The sequence below is a fragment of the Melozone crissalis genome, unplaced genomic scaffold (genome assembly GCF_028551555.1).
Source record: "Melozone crissalis strain CALT ecotype California unplaced genomic scaffold, PUWL_Pcris_2 ptg000045l_1, whole genome shotgun sequence".
NCBI classification, from domain to species: domain Eukaryota; kingdom Metazoa; phylum Chordata; class Aves; order Passeriformes; family Passerellidae; genus Melozone; species Melozone crissalis.
Genome location: NW_026535823.1, coordinates 30,554,568 through 30,576,481, shown reverse-complemented (window position 1 = coordinate 30,576,481; position 21,914 = coordinate 30,554,568). Strand labels below are relative to the sequence as shown.

General features: G+C 46.1%; 1 protein-coding gene across 17 annotated transcripts in view; it reads right to left on the bottom strand.

The window, feature by feature from the left end:
* The window catches only part of NFIA (nuclear factor I A), a 348,828-nt gene that overhangs the window by 8,605 nt on the left and 318,309 nt on the right, over positions 1-21,914 (bottom strand). For 14 of the 17 annotated variants that reach the window (XM_054286270.1, XM_054286271.1, XM_054286278.1 and 11 more), the window contains one exon: positions 21,285-21,376. The exons of 2 other annotated variants lie outside the window; for them this stretch is intronic. In XM_054286270.1, the coding sequence (XP_054142245.1) occupies positions 21,285-21,376 (92 nt within the window). Of the gene's footprint in view, positions 1-21,143; positions 21,377-21,914 lie in introns of those variants that run through there. One more of the 17 variants, XM_054286269.1, reaches the window with a different exon arrangement.

Here is a 21,914-nt window from a genome sequence, read left to right as displayed (position 1 = left end):
CACCAGTCCCATATCGGCCCCATCTATTGCCTACAGATTTTATATTTAGACTTACTCAGGCTGCAATTAAACGAAATAGTTCTCATATGTAAAGTTTATAAACAGAGGAAAGTTCTGGCAGGGTTCGTGAAGCGGAGCCAAGTCCTGTTCTCCTCCCTGACTGCGGGGCCCTACTGATTTTTAGGTGGGTGCAGGGACGTGGAGTGTGGGCTGTGCTGCGCTGGAGACATCTCCAACCACCACCAGCACCTCTGGCCATTGCCAGCTCCCAACTTTTCCAAACTTTTCAGGGTCATCCCTCACGCTTTTTGTTTGAGTGTGACAGTTTTTGGCCGGTCTGGGAACTGTGGCACTGCCCAGTGGGGAGGAGTGGGGGTAAAGTCCAAGAAGGAAAGGAGTAGAAGGGTTAAAACTGCAAGGTAAAGGAGAAGAGGGGTTACAGACGGAGGTGATGGAGTTGAGGGGTTACAGACCGAGAGATGATGGGAGTTAGGGGGAGTTAAGACTGAGGTGATGGAAAGATTGAAAGGAGATGGGGCAAAGGCGTTGGACACTGCGAAGTGATGGAGTAGAAGGGCTGAACACTGTGAGATGATGGAGTAGAAAAGTTAAAACTGAAAGGTGATGGAGTAGAGAGGTTAAAAATTTAGAGGAGATAGAGTAAAGGGATTCAAACTGCGAGGTCATGGGGTGGAAGGGTTAAAGGCTGCGAGGCCGTGGAGTGGAGGGGTTGAACAGTTCCAGGCGGTGGTTCCCATCTCCGCTGTCCGGCTGCTCCATGGCCGCTGGCCCGGCACATGGCCCGCCGGTGGCGGGAGCCGCTGCCCTCGCCACTCCTCCCTCGTTTCAAAAGCTGATTTTTTCTCCCCTTCTTTTTTTAAAAAAAGCAGGAAATAAAAAAAAAAAAGGAAAAAAAAGAAGCGCAGAGGTTGCGGAGGTGGGGCCGCGCGGGGCCGGGGCTGGCGGCGCTGGGGTCCCGTGGCCCGCCCGGGCTCCGCCGCCCCCCCGCCCCTCGGTCCGTGTGTCCGGCCGCCCCGGCCGCTCCGTCGGTCCGTCCCCCGCCGCCCCGCGCTCCTTCACGCATCTCGCTATTCACCCCGCGCCTCGCAGACAAGGTTACCCCAGAGCGGCTCTGTAATCCTTCACTGAAATAGGCTTTATTGATTGCTCTGGTCTATTGTTCCCTTTTCAAGTCCCCCAAGTTCAAGTTCATCCCGGTGTTACATCATGTCTCGTTGCTAAGGGCAACCAGACAGCCCCAGACGTGACCGCCATCCGCAAGCGCGGCGCTGCGCCCTCCCACCGCCGCCAGCCGCGCTGACGTCGAGCCCCGCTCCCAACACACTGAACTATTTATTCTGCCTAATTTATGACCTCCACAGCAAGAGAGACCCCCACTCCAAAAACCAACACTGTTGTATATTTAATTAATCTGTCTTTCTCTGGCACTTGGGAAAGTTAGACAAAGGTCTAATTATTGTGTGTCGCTCCCCACACTTTTCTTTTTGGGGTGACTATTTGCATGGGAAAAGAAACGGCGAGGCTGGGCGCGAGTCCCCTCCCTCCAAAACACCTTTTTTTTCCCCCCTGCCCTATTGACATTTCATGAAATACTTTAGCTGCTTAAGGGAATTAGAAAAAAAAAAAATCTGATGTGAATGTAACTCCTTCGGAGTTGGTATTCAGTAACACAAATCAACTCATGACATGTTTAAATTTAAATGCTAACCACACACTCTGCGAGTTACTTTAAAGGTTAGTTTTTAATCAATAGAAGTTGCTGACTCGGGAGTTTTGAGCGGCGCAGTGCAGCTCTGGGGCCTTTGTCTCACGTTGGGCTTTCAAACTTTTTTTTTTTTCTTGAGATGATTTTAGCAATGATTTGCAGACACAGAGCGCTATTGTGCTCCTGACTAGCAACATGTCAATAAAGGAGTAGAGTTACCATGCACTAGGGTGTCAATATGACTCCTGCAGACACTGCTCGGCCTTAATACCAATGAAAAAACTTAACCCTTACAGGAGAGACCCAAACCAAACCGCACGCTTGTTTCAAAACTTCGTCTGCATGGCCTCGAGTGAAAAGCTGCTTTTACGGGACCCAAACTCGGAGCGCTTCGCCAACAGCTGCGTCCCACTCCGCCTGCTCCTGCAGCCCCGCTTGGATGAGATGTTTTATGGGCTGAGGCAGCAGAACAGCGAGACAGAGCGCGCATTTACCAGGCAGATCCCACCAGCACCGCTCCCGGGACACCGGTTTAATTTAGAGCATCTTACAGCTGAAGCGCACACACAGAATGATCCTCCTTTTTCTGCTAATCATTTTAATATTAAGATCTCATATCCCCCCTCAAGCCTCCTATACACGTCTAAGTCTTCCAGGATTAGGGCTGAAGAGCACCATTGTTCCTCTGGAGCACCTGTGAAACTTCTCTGCTAGGGAGAGGAGACCTCCGGCCTCAAATGAAAACGTCTAGGAAGCGTATTAGGCACTTGGAGACCCGATAGCTGGGACCTATCAAGGGGTTTTTTGCATGATTAGGGAGCTTAGAATGGAGAAAAAAAAAGAAGCCTGGATCCCTACATTTAGATGGCTGAAGTATTTTGTGCCTTGCTTTAGAGTGCTGCCCAATGTCTAAGCACCTCACCCATTTCATCCCTGCAGTTCTGTAACCTATCCGACTGCATCCACTCGGAGCAGGCGGTGTTGCCTTTCTTAATTTAAAATATCCATTTAAATCATGGGCCCTATCACAGTACGGTCAGGATGATATTATCTCCGTTCTTTTTCATAAAAGAGCCGGTGTTTTATTTCCCTTTTATTTACTTTGCAGTACTGTTCTCCCAGCGAGTTTAGAGCTAAATGCACCCACTGGAGCTAAAGGTCCTGCTCAGTAAAATTGCTGCCACACAGTTGTCGCTGCAACTACGAGTCTGTATTGTCCTGCCCAGCATCTCGCTGTCCTTCTCCAGCACTCAAGGTGAAACATCAGAAAGAATTCTGCAGTCCGGTACGAGATCTTTGCTTCCCTTTCTCCAGTCAAATGAAGAAGTAATCTCATCAGGTTGAAAAGTGCTGACTAAGGATTTAATAAAGTGCCTGCAGATGTGTGTCATCTCTAAGGTATTCAACTCATGTAATGCAAAACAGTTCCACACTGAATGTGCTTATAAAATTCCATTTAACCATTGCAGAGCTCTATTTTACTGTTCTCTGAGGAGTATTATCACACTTTCCTCCCCCCCCCCTAATTTACAGCACCATGAAAGTTGAAACTCATATTTGAGAATCCTCACAGTAGTAAGGTTTTATGATCCATAAACAATATCTACTTGACTGAATCCTAAACAGGAAGTCTGAGATGGAAATTACGGTTCTCTGATAGTGCAAGTCTTTTTGTTTCTTATTCACTCCTGGAGATAGCAGAGACACACAAAAATCCTCCAGCCACTTCTGACAATCAGCTCCTTTCTACAGGAAGAACAGCAAGGAAACGTTCTGTGATTTTGGATATTTAACAAAGTGCCTCATCGACTCCTGTAGCAGTTTCTGCCTGAGTCAGGAGCCCAGGAACAGGCCCATTGTTTATGGAAACCTCCTCAAACCAGCCTTCCTGCACGCTGTCCCTCACCCCCAGCCTCGCCGCGAGCACCTCTCACGTGTTTCCAACCAGAACGACAATCCAACCCAAACTTGTTCCATTTGCTTCTACCTGCACATCTCCTGCCCCAACAATGGGACCTTTCAGCTCGCTCAGAAAGCCGGGGCTGTGCACCCTCCCTATCTGTTTTTCGAATTAAGAAGTTAAACAAAAGTCCTCAAGGGCAAAGTTTAACGCTGCGGAAGGAGGTTGTTAATGTGGAATCCAGAACTGGGTGTGACAGTTGGCTTATTTCTCCGGGCGATGTAGGTTATTTAAGGACATTCACACATTTGAAACTCTGACAAACTCCACGCACAGCAGCTTTGGCTTCCCCATACCCACTCAGGGCTCAGGCCTGCTCAGTGATAGCTGTTTTCTGGAGGGTGAAGCCCATTTTGTGTGCCCGGCGGCACGACGGGTCGGTGCCATCGGGACTTCAAAGGCGGCGGCTGCTGCGGCCGTTGCTGCCCCGGGCACGTGCAGGAAGCGATCGCTGCACGGGCCCAGGCGGGAAAATCCACCTGTGATAAGAGCCAAAATAAAATAAAATAAAATAAAATAAAATAAAATAAAATAGAATCCCACAGCTTTAGAGCTCGCCAGCAAAGCGGCTGTTTGGGCAGCCCAGCTGAACCCAAGCCACGGCCGCTGGCACCTGCGAGGTCTCGCTGCGGAGCGTTGTTTTGTTTGGGGATAACATTTCAGTCACCTCAAGAACTTTGAGGCTCTCACGAACATTAACCCCGGGGAGGTGAATTGGGGTAACGAGTCCTCCTGGTTGCAAAGATAAAAGGAGAATGTGAGCAGTTAAGCAGTGAACCCGGCCTTTTGGCATCACCTTGTGAGAGGTGCCGGGAAGGCTCTTCCCCACGGTGCGTCGTGTGAAAGCAAGGGGACAAAACTGGGCCTTTGATGCCACTTCAAAAGGGTTGCCAGGGTGAGGGGAGACAGTGGCAGTTCAGCTTCTGGTGCGACTGGCTGGAGGGCTCCTGCAGACACAGCAACTGCCTCTGGTTTACCCCACATCTGAATTCATCCCACTCTTCTAGAGCTTCGTCCAGAGTTTCTCCAGGCCCAAAATCTGATCCTACTGTGTAGGACCGAAAGGTGAATATAAAAGACAAGGTCACCTTTGTGCCTATGGAAGTTATTTTCTTAGAGCTGGAATTAATTATTTAGTAATTATATTTTCCAGACTGAAATACCAACAGGGACGTAAGTAGCATGTTGGTCATCCCCAAAGGGACATAAAACAGTAAGAGAATCTTCTGGTTGTCCAACATCCGCACCGGGGAGAGTCACACGCCCCACTCCGAGCACATTTATATTGTCTGGAGGCAGATAAAACCTGTCCCAGGAGGGACACTGCTCTCCAGGCAATGCCTACAGTAGCTCTGCATCCAATAGCTTTCGCGGGAATGCCAGTTGTGGCAAACTGCATTAAATTACGTGCAATAATTTTGTAATATGCACTTTTGCCTGCTGACTATTAAAAATGTATAGTAGTCCAAAACCACTTCTCTCCTGGGACCAACAAACTCACTTTGGGCAAGATTTCTGCTTGGGTTCAAACCTCAAGTTGGGAACAGCTAGTGTTTTTAAATAAGTCACCCCAAACCCTCCCAAACCTATGAAAACACACTCATACAGTAACTCCTGCTGTTGTTCCAGACATCTGAATGTTCCAGTAAAGTGTCCCAGCTGGCCCCAGATGTTTCTTAAGTATAAACCAATGCTCTGAGTGCTGGACCCCCTGCTGCCCCGACCTGGAGCTCAGCGGATTAAAGATTGACTGCGCTATGACATATTCGCATTTAGCCTGAATATAATACAGCAAAGACTTATCAATGGCAAATGTTTGAAATGTAACCCAGTCAGCAGAGTAGGCTGGCACTCTGAATATGATGTATAAATAATGTATGGGAACTTAAGATCTAAATTAGATCTACAGGAAGAAAACTTTCCCTTTTCTCTGCCTCTAAAAGAAAAGTTCTCTCACAATGAGGTCATTTTCCTGCCCCGTCTTTTGGTTTACAAAATTGCTTTTAGGCAGAGGGTCTTGTCTTTACTTGGGGAACATTTTGCCAGTTACAGTTTTCCTCCAGTTTTCTAAAAAAAAAAAGCAACGAAGTTCACTTATTTGTTAGTAAATTGACTTTGAAATCTGCAAAATAACTTCTAAACTTTGCGTGGTCGGCTGAAAGCTGACTGCAGCCATGCTAAACTGCAACCCTTGCTGTTTAAAAAAAAAGAAAAAAAAGATAGGGAAGGGAAAGAGAGAGAGGAAAAAGAAAGGGAGAAAGAGAGAGAAACAATCCCATTTTGGTTTTTGTTAGAGGACGGCATACTACATAGATCAGAGACTTTTCAAAAAATAAAAACCCCCACTGTACACAAAGCACAGGAAAATGTGAGGAAAAAAGGAAAAACCTAAAAGCAGCTTAGAATGTGTTAACTCTGCCATTCTGTCAGCTTAAAGAGTATTTTATGCTTGATCAACAGCTCTCTTTTATTATGCTTTTCTTTCATTCATTCAAGACATCAAAGACCAGAACCACCAGTGTACCTGATCTACCAGAAGAACTTGTAAGGGTGTTCTAAAGAAACGGGGGTATTGGGAGCCAGACACCCCTGCGGACAAGGCAGTTCAAAGAGAATATTTCAACAATGATTACATTTTGTAAATCTTTGTACGAAAGACAGCTTATTTCCTGCTTTTTTCATGAAAAATAGATTCTATCCATTAAAGTGAGCCCACAGTATGAAAGTTACTTGAGATCTGACGTACAGCAAGCGGATTAAGTGGAGGGTGAGATGAAATCTTTGAGAGAGACGATGGCTTTCTCTGATATTTGTCGCTGCCATAAGGTTTTCTGAGTGGGCTAGGAACTTTTTTTTTTTAAAAAATTAAATTTATTTGTAGACTTGCTGGTGGCAGTGAAGCCGTTTGTGAAAGCAAAATAAACTGGAATGAATCAGAAAGGAAAATCGCAACAAATAAAAAAGGAGCAGAGAAAACAAACGGCTGCAAAAAAACCTTCTGACATGTTTGAAAGGAAAACTATATATATTTGCCCCGCTCCGAAAATCGCAGGCGAGCCATTTAAATCCTGCAGACAACTCCGAAGTGCAGCACACAGACCCAAGCCAGCTGTTTACTTTTCCAAGCCCGTGGTGGTTTCTGCATTGATAAACTATATAACCTCACACACACAGAAGGGATTTTAGCTATGCCAGACCTCATTGCTCTGTCCCGCTCTCTTTATGTGCTGTCACAGAATAAAAATGATCCTAACACAAACCCTGAAATAAGATCTCGCTCCAGAAAGAACATCTTTGTAGATATTTCCTGAGTTACTGCCAAGCGGGATTTTTTTCGCCCATTCATCCTTTCAAAGTTTTGCTATAAACATAGCCAAAAATTGTTCTGGAGTAATCAGAAATGACCAAAATATGACCCCCTAGCCAAGGCCAGCTGTGGGCAGGAGGGGAGGAAGCCGCCCCACGCCTGTGGCTGGGACAGCAGCCACCTCTGCCACCACACCTGGGTGACACCCGCCAGCATCAGCACCTCGCTCTCCCCTTCTCTAAGAGAAGGAGGAAACAGCGGGATGCATGGAATCAAAGAGGCAAAACCAACTTTAAACCCACCTCACGGTTTACATCTACTATTTCGAGGTAAAAGCAAATGTGCTTAGAGGAGGGCTGAGTTTTGCACTCTACGCCTCACTTTTAGACAGCCCCGTATTTTTCTCTGCTGGAGGCACAGTTAAATTTGCTCGGGAGTGCAACAATCCCATATTTCTTACAGGAGATCTCACTCATTTCTTTCCTTTTATGAAACAACACGTGCACGGGGACTTGGAGCCGCTTATAACCTCATGCCGGGAAGTCCCGTGGAAACTGGGACGGCAGACACACTGCTGCGATGGGACTTTCCAGCATTTTGCTTGGATGAAAGCAAAACCCTCTGGCTCCCCGGACTCCATCTCCCCCCGGACACGGCACAAAAGCCGCTGGGTGCCCAGGGATCCCCCCCAGCCCCGGGGTGGGTGCCCGGGGCCTGCGGCGGCCCCGCTCCCAACCCCTCACGGCTGCCCTCAGCCCGGCCCAGGCCCCGGCTGCGCCTTCCCAAGTTCAAGTTCAGGTTTAAGGGAAATAAACCGCTCCTCGGGAGCCTGCAGCCAGCCCTCATTTCCATGTGATCCCTCTGAACTTCGCCTGCGCCAGCGCGCCCTGTTTCCAGGGCCCGCCGAAGGAATGTTTTACAGTTAGAGCCCGCAGTGCTTTCTCAGGCATTTCAGACCCAGAGGCCCAAGTTTCAAGCTGCAGCATTAAAAGTTTCCACAGAGCTACTGCAGAGAGAGGGAGGGAGGGGAGGGGGGAGGGAAATGAGGAGAACAATATCGTCTTAATTGTCTCTATATAGCTCCACAGTTAAAGTATTACTTTTTAAAGGGACATAATTTATTCTGGAGGCACGGTGTTATAACAACCAGTACATACTTTCACCGCGGCGTAACCCGCTCTATTCTTCATTGTGCTTTCCGGTGGTGTTGCTTTTGCAGAACTCCTTGTTACGCCGTCCCCGGTACTGTACTTACAGTTTTATTCAATTTAAGCCAGTTCCTGCAGTCCTCAGGCGAGCAAAACCACCCCCCCTACCCCACCAAGCCTCGGGAGTTCTGCCTGCACCAGGACTGCAAAAATAATCTCCCCTCAACCACCGTTTTTTTCTCCCCCCAAAAGTTTCTTTACTTTTTATTGCTTTAGACAATCGGGGAAAGTCATCCAAAGAAAATCAACCCCCAGCCTGGGCCTCCCAGGCTGGGCTCGCAGCGAGCCAGCCGAGCACACACGCACAGACACACACGTACACACACACAGGGGCTCGCCCTGCACTCCCTGCCCCGTCCCGGGCCGGCCCAGCCACAGGAGCTGTGTGAGGGGCCCAGGGCTCCCAGTGGGATGGATGGCTCTGCCAGCAAGCTGCTGCAGAGGCTGCTCTGCAGTTTGGGGTATAAGAGGGAGTTTTCAGCCTTTTTTTCCCCCATTTCTCCACTGGAGAGCAAGGAGGAGGGAAAGGTTACTACAGCCTTCAGAGCTTGAAGGCTGAGGTGGCCTTTCCTTGCCCTGGTCATCCAGCTGTCATATCATCCTGGCTCTGACAGCCCCAGTGGAGCTGTAGGGGACCCATCCACCACCCCAGCCCTGTCCAGGGTCTCCCTGTGGCATAGGGAGCCCATCCACCACCCCAGCTCTGTCCAGGGGCTCCCTGTGGCATAGGGAGCCCATCCACCACCCCAGCTCTGTCCAGGGGCTCCCTGTGGTGTAACGGGAGAAGACCCATAGTGGGTCAAAAGGTACTTGACCTACAACTGCCCAAGGTAGTTCAGTTGCTTTTCTTGACTGCCCTGAGAGTACTTCAGAGCACAGAGGAAAGTGAGGGGAGAGTGCTCATTCTCCTGTCCAACTTGGGCTGGACAGGAGAGCGAGCACTCCCTCCAAAATCCTCCCAAAAGTCAGGTCCCTGCCTGTACTCTCTGTCTGGATGAAGTGAACAAATGAGCAGTCCTGTGGGGACAGCAAAGTGGGCCCAGCCTGATCAAGGCAGGGCAAAAAGCAAGAGGGATGGGTCAGTGGGGACTGGGAGGCACAGGGGAGGAACTGGAGTGTGGGCAGCAGGAACAGTGGGGCTGGCAGGGCACACTCCAGGCAAAGGGACAGCTGGGGACCCCAGGATGAGGGTACCAAGATAACAGCATGTTTGAAGAGGTGGGTAGAGCAAGGCTGGGTTTGGAGACCGCAGAAAAGGAAGAGGAATTCGGGTTTTGGCAAGTCCTAGGTGTTACTGGGCAAGGAGATCAAAACCAGGCTCCAAATTAACATGCACAGAAATAGGAGCACAGAGGCAACTCTGGCACTTTTGACCTTAAAATTACAGAAGACAGCGAGCTGGAAGAATAATGACTCGATTCATCAGGAAACCCCCCCTTCCCAAAACTCCTCTTAAAAAAAGAAAGCCAAGAGGGCATTGAGCTGAACAAAAAAACCTCTCCTGAACGTGGGAACTTTTGACATCTGCATTTTTCCTGATGCTTTGTACCTTGCTAAACTGCTCTAAGAAAAATGGAAGGTTGTGCATCATGCCTGTGCTCAGGGACCCATCTGTGGGGATCCCTGAAGGGATTTCCATCATGCTGTGGGGAACCCCATCCAGGGATGAGTCCTGTAAAGATCTGTGGGGCCATTGGGGTCAGGATGCTACAGGAGCTGTGTGAGTGGGGCAGGGAAAAACCACCCCAGGCTCCAGAGGTTGCCAGCTCTCTGTTGGGGAAATGGGAAAAGGCTTTGCAGCACATGATCCATCTTTGGATGAGAAGGGATGTATTAGACATGGTTGGCTAAAGGGAGTTGGGTCTTGGCCTAGCTTGGAGCAATTTTCACACATACTGTGAGATGCCAATGAAAGTCCTGGTGGAGTGTAAAGTCATTAAATGAGATGAAATTAAACAATTTAGTTATTTCTGCTTCATCATATTTGTGCAGTATGGCAGGCAGAATGAATTACTACTAATGATCAAATTTAGTAATACTAATTAAACTATCTCAATTTAATTAATACTAACAGAGAAAACAGACAAAATTACTAATGTAAACCTTGAACTTAAAATCAAAAGGTGCCTCTTTGCTTTTGTGAGTCACTGAATGTGAGGCTTTTCCCTGAAAATAGCCTGTGTAGAAGTGGCTCTTTGTACTCCCTAGCAAGCTGCTCCATTGTATGGTTAACTACAGCTCTCCTCCAGCTTTCTTTGCCCCCATTTTTCCCCCTAAATGTTACTACTTTTACTCCTTGTTTTTCCAAAGAGATTCTAGGAGAAGAATCTGAGCTCTGTTCAGACTCACACAATATCAACAGCAGTGATAAAACAGTTGCCACTACTGGAACAAATTCTGCCCTGGGTGCTTGTAGGAAGAGGATTTATAAAGAGCCTGTGGAGTCTCCCTTGCTGGGAAATCATGGGATCACAGAATGGTTTGGGTTGGAAAGGACCTGAAAGATCAGATGATCTTCCAAACCCCCCTGCCACTGGACCAAGTTGCTCCAAGCCCCATCAATCTGGTCTAAACATTAAAATTTAGCCTACAAGACCAGTAATTTGGGAGAACCCCAAATCCATCTCTACATCAAGGAAAATGGCTTTAGAGTCACTGAGAGTTAATACCTGTAACCACAAAATAAAAACTCCACAGAAACATATACATAAACTCCACAGAAACTGCACTGCAAGCCCTCCCCATAGAGAAAATGTGAATTTTAACTTTTATCTTATCTGAAAAAGACTAGATTTACTCTACTGTGCATAGATATAAGCAAAAGAGAAGCATAATTAAACAAAAATGTTATTGTACTTCTAAAACAAACTCCTGCCAATAACAAATCTTCCATCTCCTCCTCTCATCAGCTTCAATGAATGTACAGCCGGGTCCCATACCACAGATTCTCAGACATGATCTTTAACCTAAAGGACTGCAACAAAGTCCTTAAAAAAACCCCAGCAAACCAGGCAATAGCCAAACAAGCAATATAACGTGTCAAAGTGTTCTTCCAAAATCTCAGATCTCATTGTTTAGCACATGCCAAGATGAAAAAAACCCAACCCTACATGCAAATATCGTATCTCAGTTTATCCCCCCCTTTTTTTTTCTTTAAAAATAAGTAGTTTTTCTGTTGTCACATTTAAAAAGATGTAGTTACAGAAAAGGCACAAAAGGAGACCTAAAGTTGTATAAAGCTGCTTGAAGCAATGCAGAAATTCATAGAATCCTTGAATGGTTTTGGGTGGAGGAAACCTTAAAGCCTGTGTTTTTTCATGTCCTGCAGGGCAGGGACACCTCCTCCCACTATCCCAGGTTTGCTCCAAGCCCCATCCAACCTGGTCCTGGACACTTCCAGGGAAGGGGCAGCCACAGATTCTCTGGAAAACCTGGGCCAGGGCCTCACAGGGAACAATTTCTTCCTAAATTATTGTGTTCAGCCTCAGAGGTGGCTGCATGGTGTTGGTTGTGACTTTGGTTGCTCATATCTCATAATTAAAATTACATTTCAGTGCCTTCTGCAGTGCATTCAGCTGCATCTCTCTTCATGTGTAATAACCAGTGTTTGTATAGATGATGTAACACTTGGGTCACACAAGTGAATATGCCTGGGAATATTATGATTATAGTGTCAGGACTGTTTTCTAACTTGAATATTAATAAGTAAAGCACCTAAGGGGAAACCTAGAAGATATTTTTAAGTTTAGCCTTTTGGTTTTTATGGTTTTAAATTAAACTTTTCCAGTTCTAACTCTGTTCAAGCAGAAAATGCTATCAAAGCAAAAGCCTAAAATGAGATGTGTTTTGCTGTTCTAAACTAAAACCAGGTAAAATTTGAAAGCTGCAATTTCCCATGCTGTTAGCAATCATTACTAAGAACAGACACCTTTGTCAAATTTAAAATATAAACAGATTTTACCAAAATTGAGGTAATTTTGCTATATTTCTTTTGAAAACCCAGTCTGTGTTATTTATATTTCTCTAGGACAGTCCAGCACTAGGCAGGTGATGCTCAGTGTCTTGGGAATTTCTACAAACTGAGGACTCCTTCTCTGTTAAGAAAAGGCTTCTTTTGGTCCCTTTATATGGAATTCACTATTAATTTCAGAGAAGGACAGTCTTATTTTGCAAAGTGTTCACCTCTGGAGCTTATTCATTCCCTGACCTCTGTGTTAATGCCATTAAGCAAAGGTGATTCCTAGAAGAGAGGTAGCTTAATGCCTATCCATTGGGAAGGATGCAGGGATTGTGGCCTTTAATTTTTGACCTTCATTGTAGACTGTGGACCTAATCCTTAGATTGCAGAATTCTTAAAAAGTATATATGGCAGCTGGCAAAAAATCTTAATGTTCCAGTAAATGCAAAAGCCATAAATTCAGCTGCTGACCTTTTCCATCCAGGTCACATGTGACATCTACTGGAGTTTGTCAGGCTGGGTGGAATTTATGGGGCTCATATAGGTATCAGCTGCAAAGGCTGAACTTTCATGAAATGTCTTTCAAAGGCACTTCCAAAACCCTTGTAAAAAGTCAGTATAGCTTTTTTTTTTTTTTTTTCATAAGGGTATACATTCTGCACACATTTTAAAAGGTCTCATCGTGCCACCTCTGCAAATTTTCAGCACCTGGGAAACTTCAGCTCTTAAATTATTACTCTTTACAAAATAGAGAAATCAGGCCAGGCATGTAATTACTGCCATCCCCAACTTCCAACAGCCCCTTCCCCAGCCTGGCTCTTTGAGAACTCCTTCCTTTCTGCTGTGCAGCCTCCTGCCCCTCTCTGGGATCGATACTATCGATGCTCTATTGTCAGTCAGAGAAATGGGATTTGATAGTGCCCTCAAGCAGTTGGGAAGAAGGGAAGGAATACAAAACCTGCCCAGCTCCACACCGTCAGCGTGGGATCAATGCTCTCAATAATACGTTTGCCGCCACGTAGCGCCCTAACTGTCGCAATTAATAATGTAGAAGGAGCTGATTAACTTAAGTAAAGTGCTCTCCACTGTGTAAACACATCAAGATCTATAGGGCCGAAGAGGAAAGAACGAACAAAACGTCATTTTTATATTTTATGTGGACACATTCTTGCTTTCTATTCTGCTCTTGTAACAATTACTGTACTAGCCACTCTGACAGAGTCAATAAATTGATCGTGGGCCTGATGCAGCAGCGAGCAGACTAATCCAATACAGCATTATCTGCTGTGCAGGCTGGGGTGGGCAGTGGTGGCCAGGAAATCAGCCAAGCCAGCCAACAGCAGCAAGGGGCACAGAACCATAACCTTGCCCTAGCCTGGCTTCATTTGTGTGTGTGAACGTGGGGGTGTGAGCAGTGCTCTGCCCATGCTGCACCCTCAGAGCCCTTCCAAGGCTCCATCTGGCAGGAATCAGCTCCTAAACTGGACCCTGTGGCTCAGGGAGGATCAGCTCATCTCATTTCCTCATGTTGGCAGCCATGAGTTTAAATTGATGGCTTTTCCCCCACTACACCAAAGTCATGCTCCCCACAACTGCACCCACCACAACACAGCAAGAACTGCTGCCTGTCCGCTGAAAAACAAATCTGGGAATCCCCTCCCACGCCCCCTGACCTGTGAACACAGGGAATGTCACATTTTGTCAGCTTAAATGGCCACTTGGGCCTGGTATTATGTCTCTGACAGTGGTTGCAGTCCTCTTGGGAGGAAGCTGCAAGAATCCCTACAAAGGAGATGGACCAAAATGATTTGGCCTGAGGGGAAGCTTCTTCCCAGCCCCATGCAGTAAGTGGTAGGCCTTGTAAATCCATGTTAGCGGGGAATATGAGATTGAAAAAATAAAAATAAAAGAAAGTTTCCTGCTGAATGGAAAAAAGAAAACTGTTTTTTGGCAGAAGTTTTTCAAGAAGGAGAACATAGGCCATTGTTATTATGAAGACTTTTCAATGAAAACACAGAAAATCATTGCCTTTTAGAGTAATTGTTTAGCTAAAGAAAGGTTACACAGCTTGTAGAGAATTTAGTAAGAAATTAAATCTCTCCAGCTCATTCATCATATTTCTGCATTTGCCAACTCTTCCCACCAGGCCCACACTTACTCCTTCCCTTTCTTCTCCCCCACTGTGGAGTAAGTAATGGCCATAAAACCCACAGAAAGGCAGCCTTACACACAGGCTTCCTGGTTATTGTGAGGAGGGGGAAAACTCACTAAGTTTAATTGCTTAGTTTGGGAAATTCTTCTATGTCCATTGTAAATAATTCTATGCTGAATCTACTGGAAATGGGATGCTGAGTGCTGGTTTCCAAAAAAGAGTCTGAACTGTTCACCAGAGTCTACAAGGAGGAGGAGGAGGAAGAAAAAGCCCAGGAACAACAATCTCCCCTGCTGAGGACTAACCCAGGCATTTTGGGACTGATTTGGCTCCATCCCACTTTGAAGATGCAGCCACATGATGGCATTGGGAAGTTTCCTATGAATCTTTACCTCTCTAGAGCAATATGTGCTTTCTTTTTGGGGTGTGCTGTTCTCAGCTCCTTTTAGGAACTGACCTGAGGGTGGAATTTCCTATCCACGCTCTCTTTAGGCCACCCTCAAGTTCAGAATGGTATTCCTACATCCTGGGTGGAAGAGGAAACCCAGCACCAAAATTCAGGTCGTGTGTCAGTAGCCTGATGCCACTGGTGCAACAGCAAAGCACTTTTTGGACAGAGATCAAAACTTTGAGTGATCATAAGGGGGCTCCAGGTCTTGAAGGAGAGCAGCCCTCACTTTCCTTTGCCAGTAGGGGAAAATCCACAGATCCCTGGAGGATTTGGGAGCAGAGTGATCCCTCTAAGTTCAGCAGAAAGTAGCAGTTCCACACCCCAAAACTCTGTTTTTATACCTGATCTATGCAAATTTCTTTTCTTAACACACTAAAGATGTTATTCTTTCATGGAAATCATGTTCTGAACCTCTCACTACATTTTCTGGACAGGCCAAGAGAAAGAAAAGGAACATTCAAGTGTGCTTAGAAGTGCTTTGCAGCTGAAATTGGACACATGTACTGGCTTAGGGAGGTTACTGTACGGAATATGGAATTCTTAGAGGGCTGAACCTAACAAATGCTTCCAAGTTAGAGTTTTTATCTCCATTCACACTCAGACACAAGCAGTACATCCAGCCTTGAGGATGAGTGTTCTGATCCTGAGGAGGGACAGTCCTCTGAGCAACAAGTACCTCTGACCTGGCTGATAAACAGCTCCGCTCAGAACCCCCAAAACCCAAAATAAACCCACCGAAACAAAAGGCCTGGTGTGGTTCCTGCAGCCTCTCATGTTCTCTGACGTGTCCCCCACACATCCCTCGAGGTGTCCCTGCCCTGCCCCGTGTGTGGAGCAATGTGGTGGCTCAGCTGTCAGCACAGTGCCACAAACCCCTGCCCTGCCCCTGTGCCCAGGGCCAGCAGGTCCTGCCTGTCTGCCCAGTGCCATTCCTGGGCTCTGGGAACGGGGATGAAGGCAGCAGGGTGTGCAGGCAGCCAGGGCAGGGCAGGCAGCCCGTGGTGCTCATTAATAAAGCACACGGCCGCGAGCTGCGTGGGGCTCAGCGTCCCCTTGGGAGGGGGCAGAGGGCAGGGCAGGGTGGCACTGAGCAGCAGGGATGGAAAATCCCCGTGAAGCCAGGCACACACACGGATTTGTGCAGAGGAAGGAGAAAAATGTGTGCACTGGTTTCTTTCTTCCATAGGGTGGCAATGGAACCTGGGCACAGAGAGGCTCTGCCTCTTCAGCTGCGGGAGGGAAGCGCTGCAGGAGCTGCATCAGCTTCCCAGGCAAAGTGCTGACTTTGATCTATGGATCCTATACACTTCTGGGGCCTGCCACAGACAGGGCTGCTCCCCTGCCTGCCTCCTGGAGAGGGGCATCACCTGCACCACGCTCCTCAGATTCCAGTGTCTGGGCAGCAGCGCCCGGCTGCTCTCACAGAAGGACCCTCTCCTCTGGAATTCGCCTCCCCCCTGGTCTGACAGAGCTCACATCTGCTATCCTACAGGACACAGCATCCAGCTCATTTTTTTTCCTCATGCCCTTTGTTTTAAAGTGCTGCCAGTGAAAAATTGCGGGTTGCAGTTTGCTCTCTAAAAAAAAAAAAAAAAAAATCGCTTGTAGTGAAGCAAAACAAGCTTTGCCTTGTCTCTGGGAAAGAAAGTAATTGTACAATTAGGTTTGTGGATGTACCTGAGGCATATGGTGGTTTTTTTAGAGATAAATAAAAGCCCAAAAGGAGAAAGCTACAAAGATACCACTGTCTAATTTGGGAAGGGCAGGGAGCAGGAGAAGATCTAAAGGAGTTAGCAATTTCCTTGTACTATAAACACTGTGCTAAACTTCAGTGATTTCCCTCCTAAGTTAATATTGCTCTTTTAAAGATGTATTTCACAGGGTGCATTTTTGTACCTGGTCTTTATAAGGCTGTTCTGCTGAGCTTGCTGGTTTCCATACCTGTTATTTTGCTGCCTAGATAAGCTTGTTTGACTTTTGGGATTTTTCTTAAACTTCATTTCAGTGTTGTAGGCAGGCTACAGGCCTTTTGTTTCAGTTGTTTTGTGTTATAAAGGATGAGCACTATCTAGAGCTCTCTTGTAGCTGGGTGGATCTAGGGCCCCACCAGGGAAAGTGTGAAAACACAAGGCCTTTGCTTATTATCCAGGATCTGACTTTACTTTGGGATTGTGCAAAGGCAGAACCAGGAAAAGCTTCTAGTTCTGTCCTTCTAGAAATAAGTTTTATCTTTTCCTACATAAAGCTAAGGGAATAAATATTTAGGTTTGTGCTTAACCAGGTTTTTAGAAACTACCTGGGATGGATCTGATACAGAGTGTGTTTACACTAGAGAAGGATTTTTCCTGAAACAGCTGGTCAGGGCTATAGGATTCACTTTCTCACAGGGTAAAGTGGTTGATTCTCTGCCTGGGTCCCTGTGGTGGGAGGCAGTTTCTGTTCCCTGCATCCTCACAACCTCCCTGTGCAGGGCACATGGGCCAGTGGCAGGTAGGAGCGATTAGATGCAGCAGGCATGTGTTTCTCAGGAGCTGTTTTTAGCATCCCAAGTGCAATTTCCAGGAAGATGCAGGCTAAGTAGGTGGCAAACAGGACTCAGCATAGTAAACAATGTTTAGTGTGAAGTGGAGCTGCAGCACGATGAGTACAGAGCACGCGGATCCCTAAAGGAATTTTGTACCCTAGAGCAAAGCCAGGGCATTAGAGAGCACAAGCAGCATTTGGAGTGGTGAGTGGCAAACCCTGGCCACAGGCTGCTGGTTTAGCATTCCCAGCTGCATGCACTGTGTTTCACTGGTAATTTTAGGAAAAAACCACCTCAAAATGCAGAGCCCTTTATTCACCTTGGTGCTACCGAGAGGCTCGTCCCTAATTAATGTGAGGGGACTTTCCCATCCCTCCACCACCCTCTGTGTTGCAGGTCCTTGGCAATATGAGAGACGTATCTATTACTTAGTCATGAGCTATCCAGACCAGCTTGCTTTTGAAACCAGAGCCCCCTGTACCCCAGGCATCCTGTATTTCTGATTTGCATATGCAATAGGCAGTTAAAAAGCTGATGCCCCCATATTGCTTGCAAGTCAAGTAGCAAAAGTAAATGATTTATCAAGCAAAGGTTACAACACCTGTGCTTTTTTGTCAACATATACAGGGGATGCCAAGTCAAGTGTTGCTTCTAATAGCTCAAACAGAAATTTAGATTCAAATAACCCCCAAGACAGGACAATTGTGCAGTGAGTGGAGTGGCAGAGTGATGGATGTTGTAAGCAGCAGATGCAAAACCAAACCAACTGAAAAGTTTGGAAACTGCTAAAACCAGGCAAAGCCAACAGCCCTTTGGGGGCTTTGGTTACCAAATCAGAACTACTGACTTAAAGCAGTTTATTTCCTCATCCCTTCTCTGGTTGTCCTGTTGCAACCTTTGTTGACACAGGAAGATGGCTTTTTAATGAATATTATATAAACTCTATAAAATTCCTTTAAGGGGTTATATTTGCCACAACATGACATAAATCAGAACATAGTGCTAATGGAAATGTCTACTGATATTTTTTCCAATAATTCAGAAAGGCTTGTACTGGGTTTGGTTGTTTAGAAACAGCCCAGCACAGAATGATCCTTGCCCTGGCCCACTGTAATTTGCCTGGGATTTTATTCCAATGTTCTGGAAATGCCCATGTATGGGAACTGTGATTCCTGCTCCGTGGAGCTGCCACATCCCTGTGCACAGACTCACTTCTGCAGCACTTCAGGACTAATGATGATGATGTGTAAATAGTGCTTATAGTGCAGTGTTCCACCAAGAGAACATCAGAGCCACCAAAAATCTGACCAAAATATTTTCATATGGGTTGTAGCTGGACCATAGTTTTTAAAAAGCAGATGTTCAGATACAGCCTTCATTTTTATTTTATTGTTCCAGCAGCAAAAAGTCACTTAACCCTTATATTTAAGCTTGACTTCCAGAAGCTCGGAGTGTTCCCTGCTTCCTCTTGTCTCAGGGAGCTGTGTCCCTGGCTGTTAGTCCCTGTATTTTAGCCTGACTCTGGATGTACTCTAAAGACCCTGATGGAAAGCCACCCCAGCTGCTTTTAATAATGCAGTCCTATGTGTCTTTACATTTTAGTTTTGAAAATGTCCTAAGTGGTCGTTCTATACACTAATGCTCTGCAAAAAGGAGCACAAAAGCCTGTCTTTGTTTAGAGGAATGCTACATAAATCCCAAATCATTGCAGTTAGCACTTCTACCTCACTTCTCTGACTCAAAGCACAGTCAACTTCAGAGTTCTTTCATGAATAAGTAGTGAGTTTGCTGATAAATTATATATTTAGTATCAAGTGGGTTGTGGTGGTGTAATGATGTATAGAAGCAGGGAGATGCAGCTGGAGTCAGAGACTGGAAGTCAGTCTCCTTGCCCACTGCAGCATGTTAGACTTTAATTGAAAGCTGTGCTTGAATATTGTTTTTCACTGTACAGCATTGTTATTCACTATACTGCATTACTGAGGAGCACTTAAAGTAACGCTAGAGCACTTTAAAATGATTTAAGTCATAAATAAGGAGGATAAAAGTTTACAGTCAACAAACTTATCTGGGAAACTTAGGCTGCAGGATGCAAGTAAGTTTTAAATAACTTTGGAGACTTAATACTGTTGTGTCTTACTACATAATCAATTCACCAACTAGGAGTTTTTCAAGTCTTCTGGAAAAGGTAAGTAGCATTCTCCAAAGGGTTTCAGGTTTCCTGAGCTATGAAGGAAAACACCAAATGCTTAAGGACTTTAGCAGCACACCTTAAAATTCCTGTTTCCCGATTTAAGCGAATTTCTGTGTATTCCAGTTGTTTCCAAAACAATTGGAGAAATATGATTTAAATGGGAAGGTGCATGAGAACTTGTCGCACCCATGAACCCCATAAAGCACAAGGCTGGAAAGGCGGGGTGTAGGCTGAGTTTTGTCAAGGCATGAAAAAACCCCCCAGAATCTGATGGGTTAAACCTCTCTCTGCATTGCTGCTGTACTTTGTGTGACCCTATTTAATGCAGAGAAGGTTTGAGATTCGATATAGTTTAACCTGTGCTGTGCACAGAGCTATAAACTAAAGCCCCTAACAAATTGTACACAAAGAGCAGACAGCAAAAAAAACCACGTTGTGCTCACAGGCAGCTGCTTGCAGCCCTGTAAACTGGAAATCTTTGGGAATGAGTGACCTGTGTTTCAGTGACAGTGGAGGTGCTGAAGCCATCACAACGAGGAGTCTGTCCTCATGCACCTACTGTGGCATGTGACAGCCATTAATCTGCACACTAATTATTCAGAAGCCTATAAACCATTTGAAAGAACTTACAAGAGCCAAGGGTAGTAATGCCCAGTTTGCCAGTTATTTGAATTATTGCTTTTTAGTCACTGCAACCAGCTCAAAACAGAATCACAAATATTTCGTGTAGTTGACCTTTAAAAGAATTGCAACGTAGTCAAGCAATCACTTCAAACTATAAACTACAGTTGTCCTAAAGCACTAACTCTGCTCACTTTTTTATACCTTCTCCCCCCATGATAACGTGATATTAAGCCCAGACTTAATTTTTTCAACATCTGGCTCAAATTAGCTGCTAACAAAACTGCCAACAACTATTTTCTTAATCGACCCTGGGAATTTGATACAGCTTGGAAAAAGCACATTTAAATCTCGTCCTTCTCCTAAAGAAACACAAATGTTTACTTGAGCTTCTGATTTGACCATAGCAGGACCATGAATTCAGCTAACCCAGCTTTATAGGCCTGCCTCAACTGGACTTTTTTCTCTTTGCATAAGGAAAACAGATGTGCTCACAATCACAAAAATCTCCTGCTCGCTCAAAGCCCACCATGCAAATGGCCAACCAGGAATTTGAGTATTTTTTTTCCATGAGTATTTGAGGTTTTTTTTTTTGCATATCACAGACTGGTTTGGGTTGGGAGGGACCTTAAAGATCATCTTGTTTCATGGGACACCTTCCACTAGCCCAGGTTGCCCCAAGCCTTGTCCAGCCCAGCCTTGGACACTCCCAGGGACCCAGGGGCAGCCACAGCTTCTCTGGGCAACCTTTACCAGGCAGGGAAGGATTTTTGCCTAGCATCTAATCTAAACACAATTAAATGCAGTGCCTGGGGAGCAGGTTGGAGCCAAAGCCTTTGAAACCCCGGCCCTAGAGCAAACAACTGCGCGCTGGGAGCCAACACCTTAGAAAGCAGAGAGAGGTCCTTCCAGTCATGAAAGCAGTGTTGTTATCACCACACAAGCCCCAAAAATAAATTAAAATAAAAAAACAAACAAAGGAGGGAAAAAAAAAAAAACCACAACAGACAAACAAACTGCAAGTGGTGACATTTCACTGTAGTTACTGAGACCATGTGGGTGAAGTGACAGCGGCAGTGCAGCTGCTCCGCGGGGACACGTTAGAGGACACTGGAGGAGGAGGAGGAGGAGGAGGAGGAGGAGAAGAGGCTGCAGGCAAACAGAGAAGTCGAAAGCGGCCCACCTGAGTCTGTTGAGGGATATTTACAAAGCTTGGATCCCGTGGTCCAACACTGACGAATCGGTTTGCGGGGGAGGTGCTGGGTGTCGAGTAGGCTGTGAAGGGAAGGGACACATGCGTTGAGGAAGCGGCACTAGATTGCACACGAACAACACCAAAACACACTGTCTCAGAGCCACCTAAGCAGATGTTTGACATAGAAATGTGCGAACGTTTTAGAGAGCGAGAGTTTGGTTTGAGACACTGGAAAGGTTCGGGCTTCGTGGTGGGGGGATCAACACGTAGGGGACTGGGCTGCTGGGAGAGGGGATGGCCCCAAACGTGGGCTCGGGGGAGGGTGGGCAGCTCTCCAGCCTGAAGGAGAACCACTGCAGGCCTTTCCATGATGGGCTGGCACAGGAGATTTCTGCAGGTCCTGACTGTTTTCACTCGAATGTCGGGTACCTCTATTTTTAAAAGAGTTTTGTATAGCAATGAAATTACCTAAGTGCTCATTAACAGAGTCAGACCCTTTATTTCATGCTAATCCAGCGTTCTCTCTGGATATAAAGTTTTGGTTTTCATACTGCTGTGGTCTGCACTCTCTAAAATGTTCACTTGATGTGTTTGACAAACTAGGGAGATCCTTTCGGT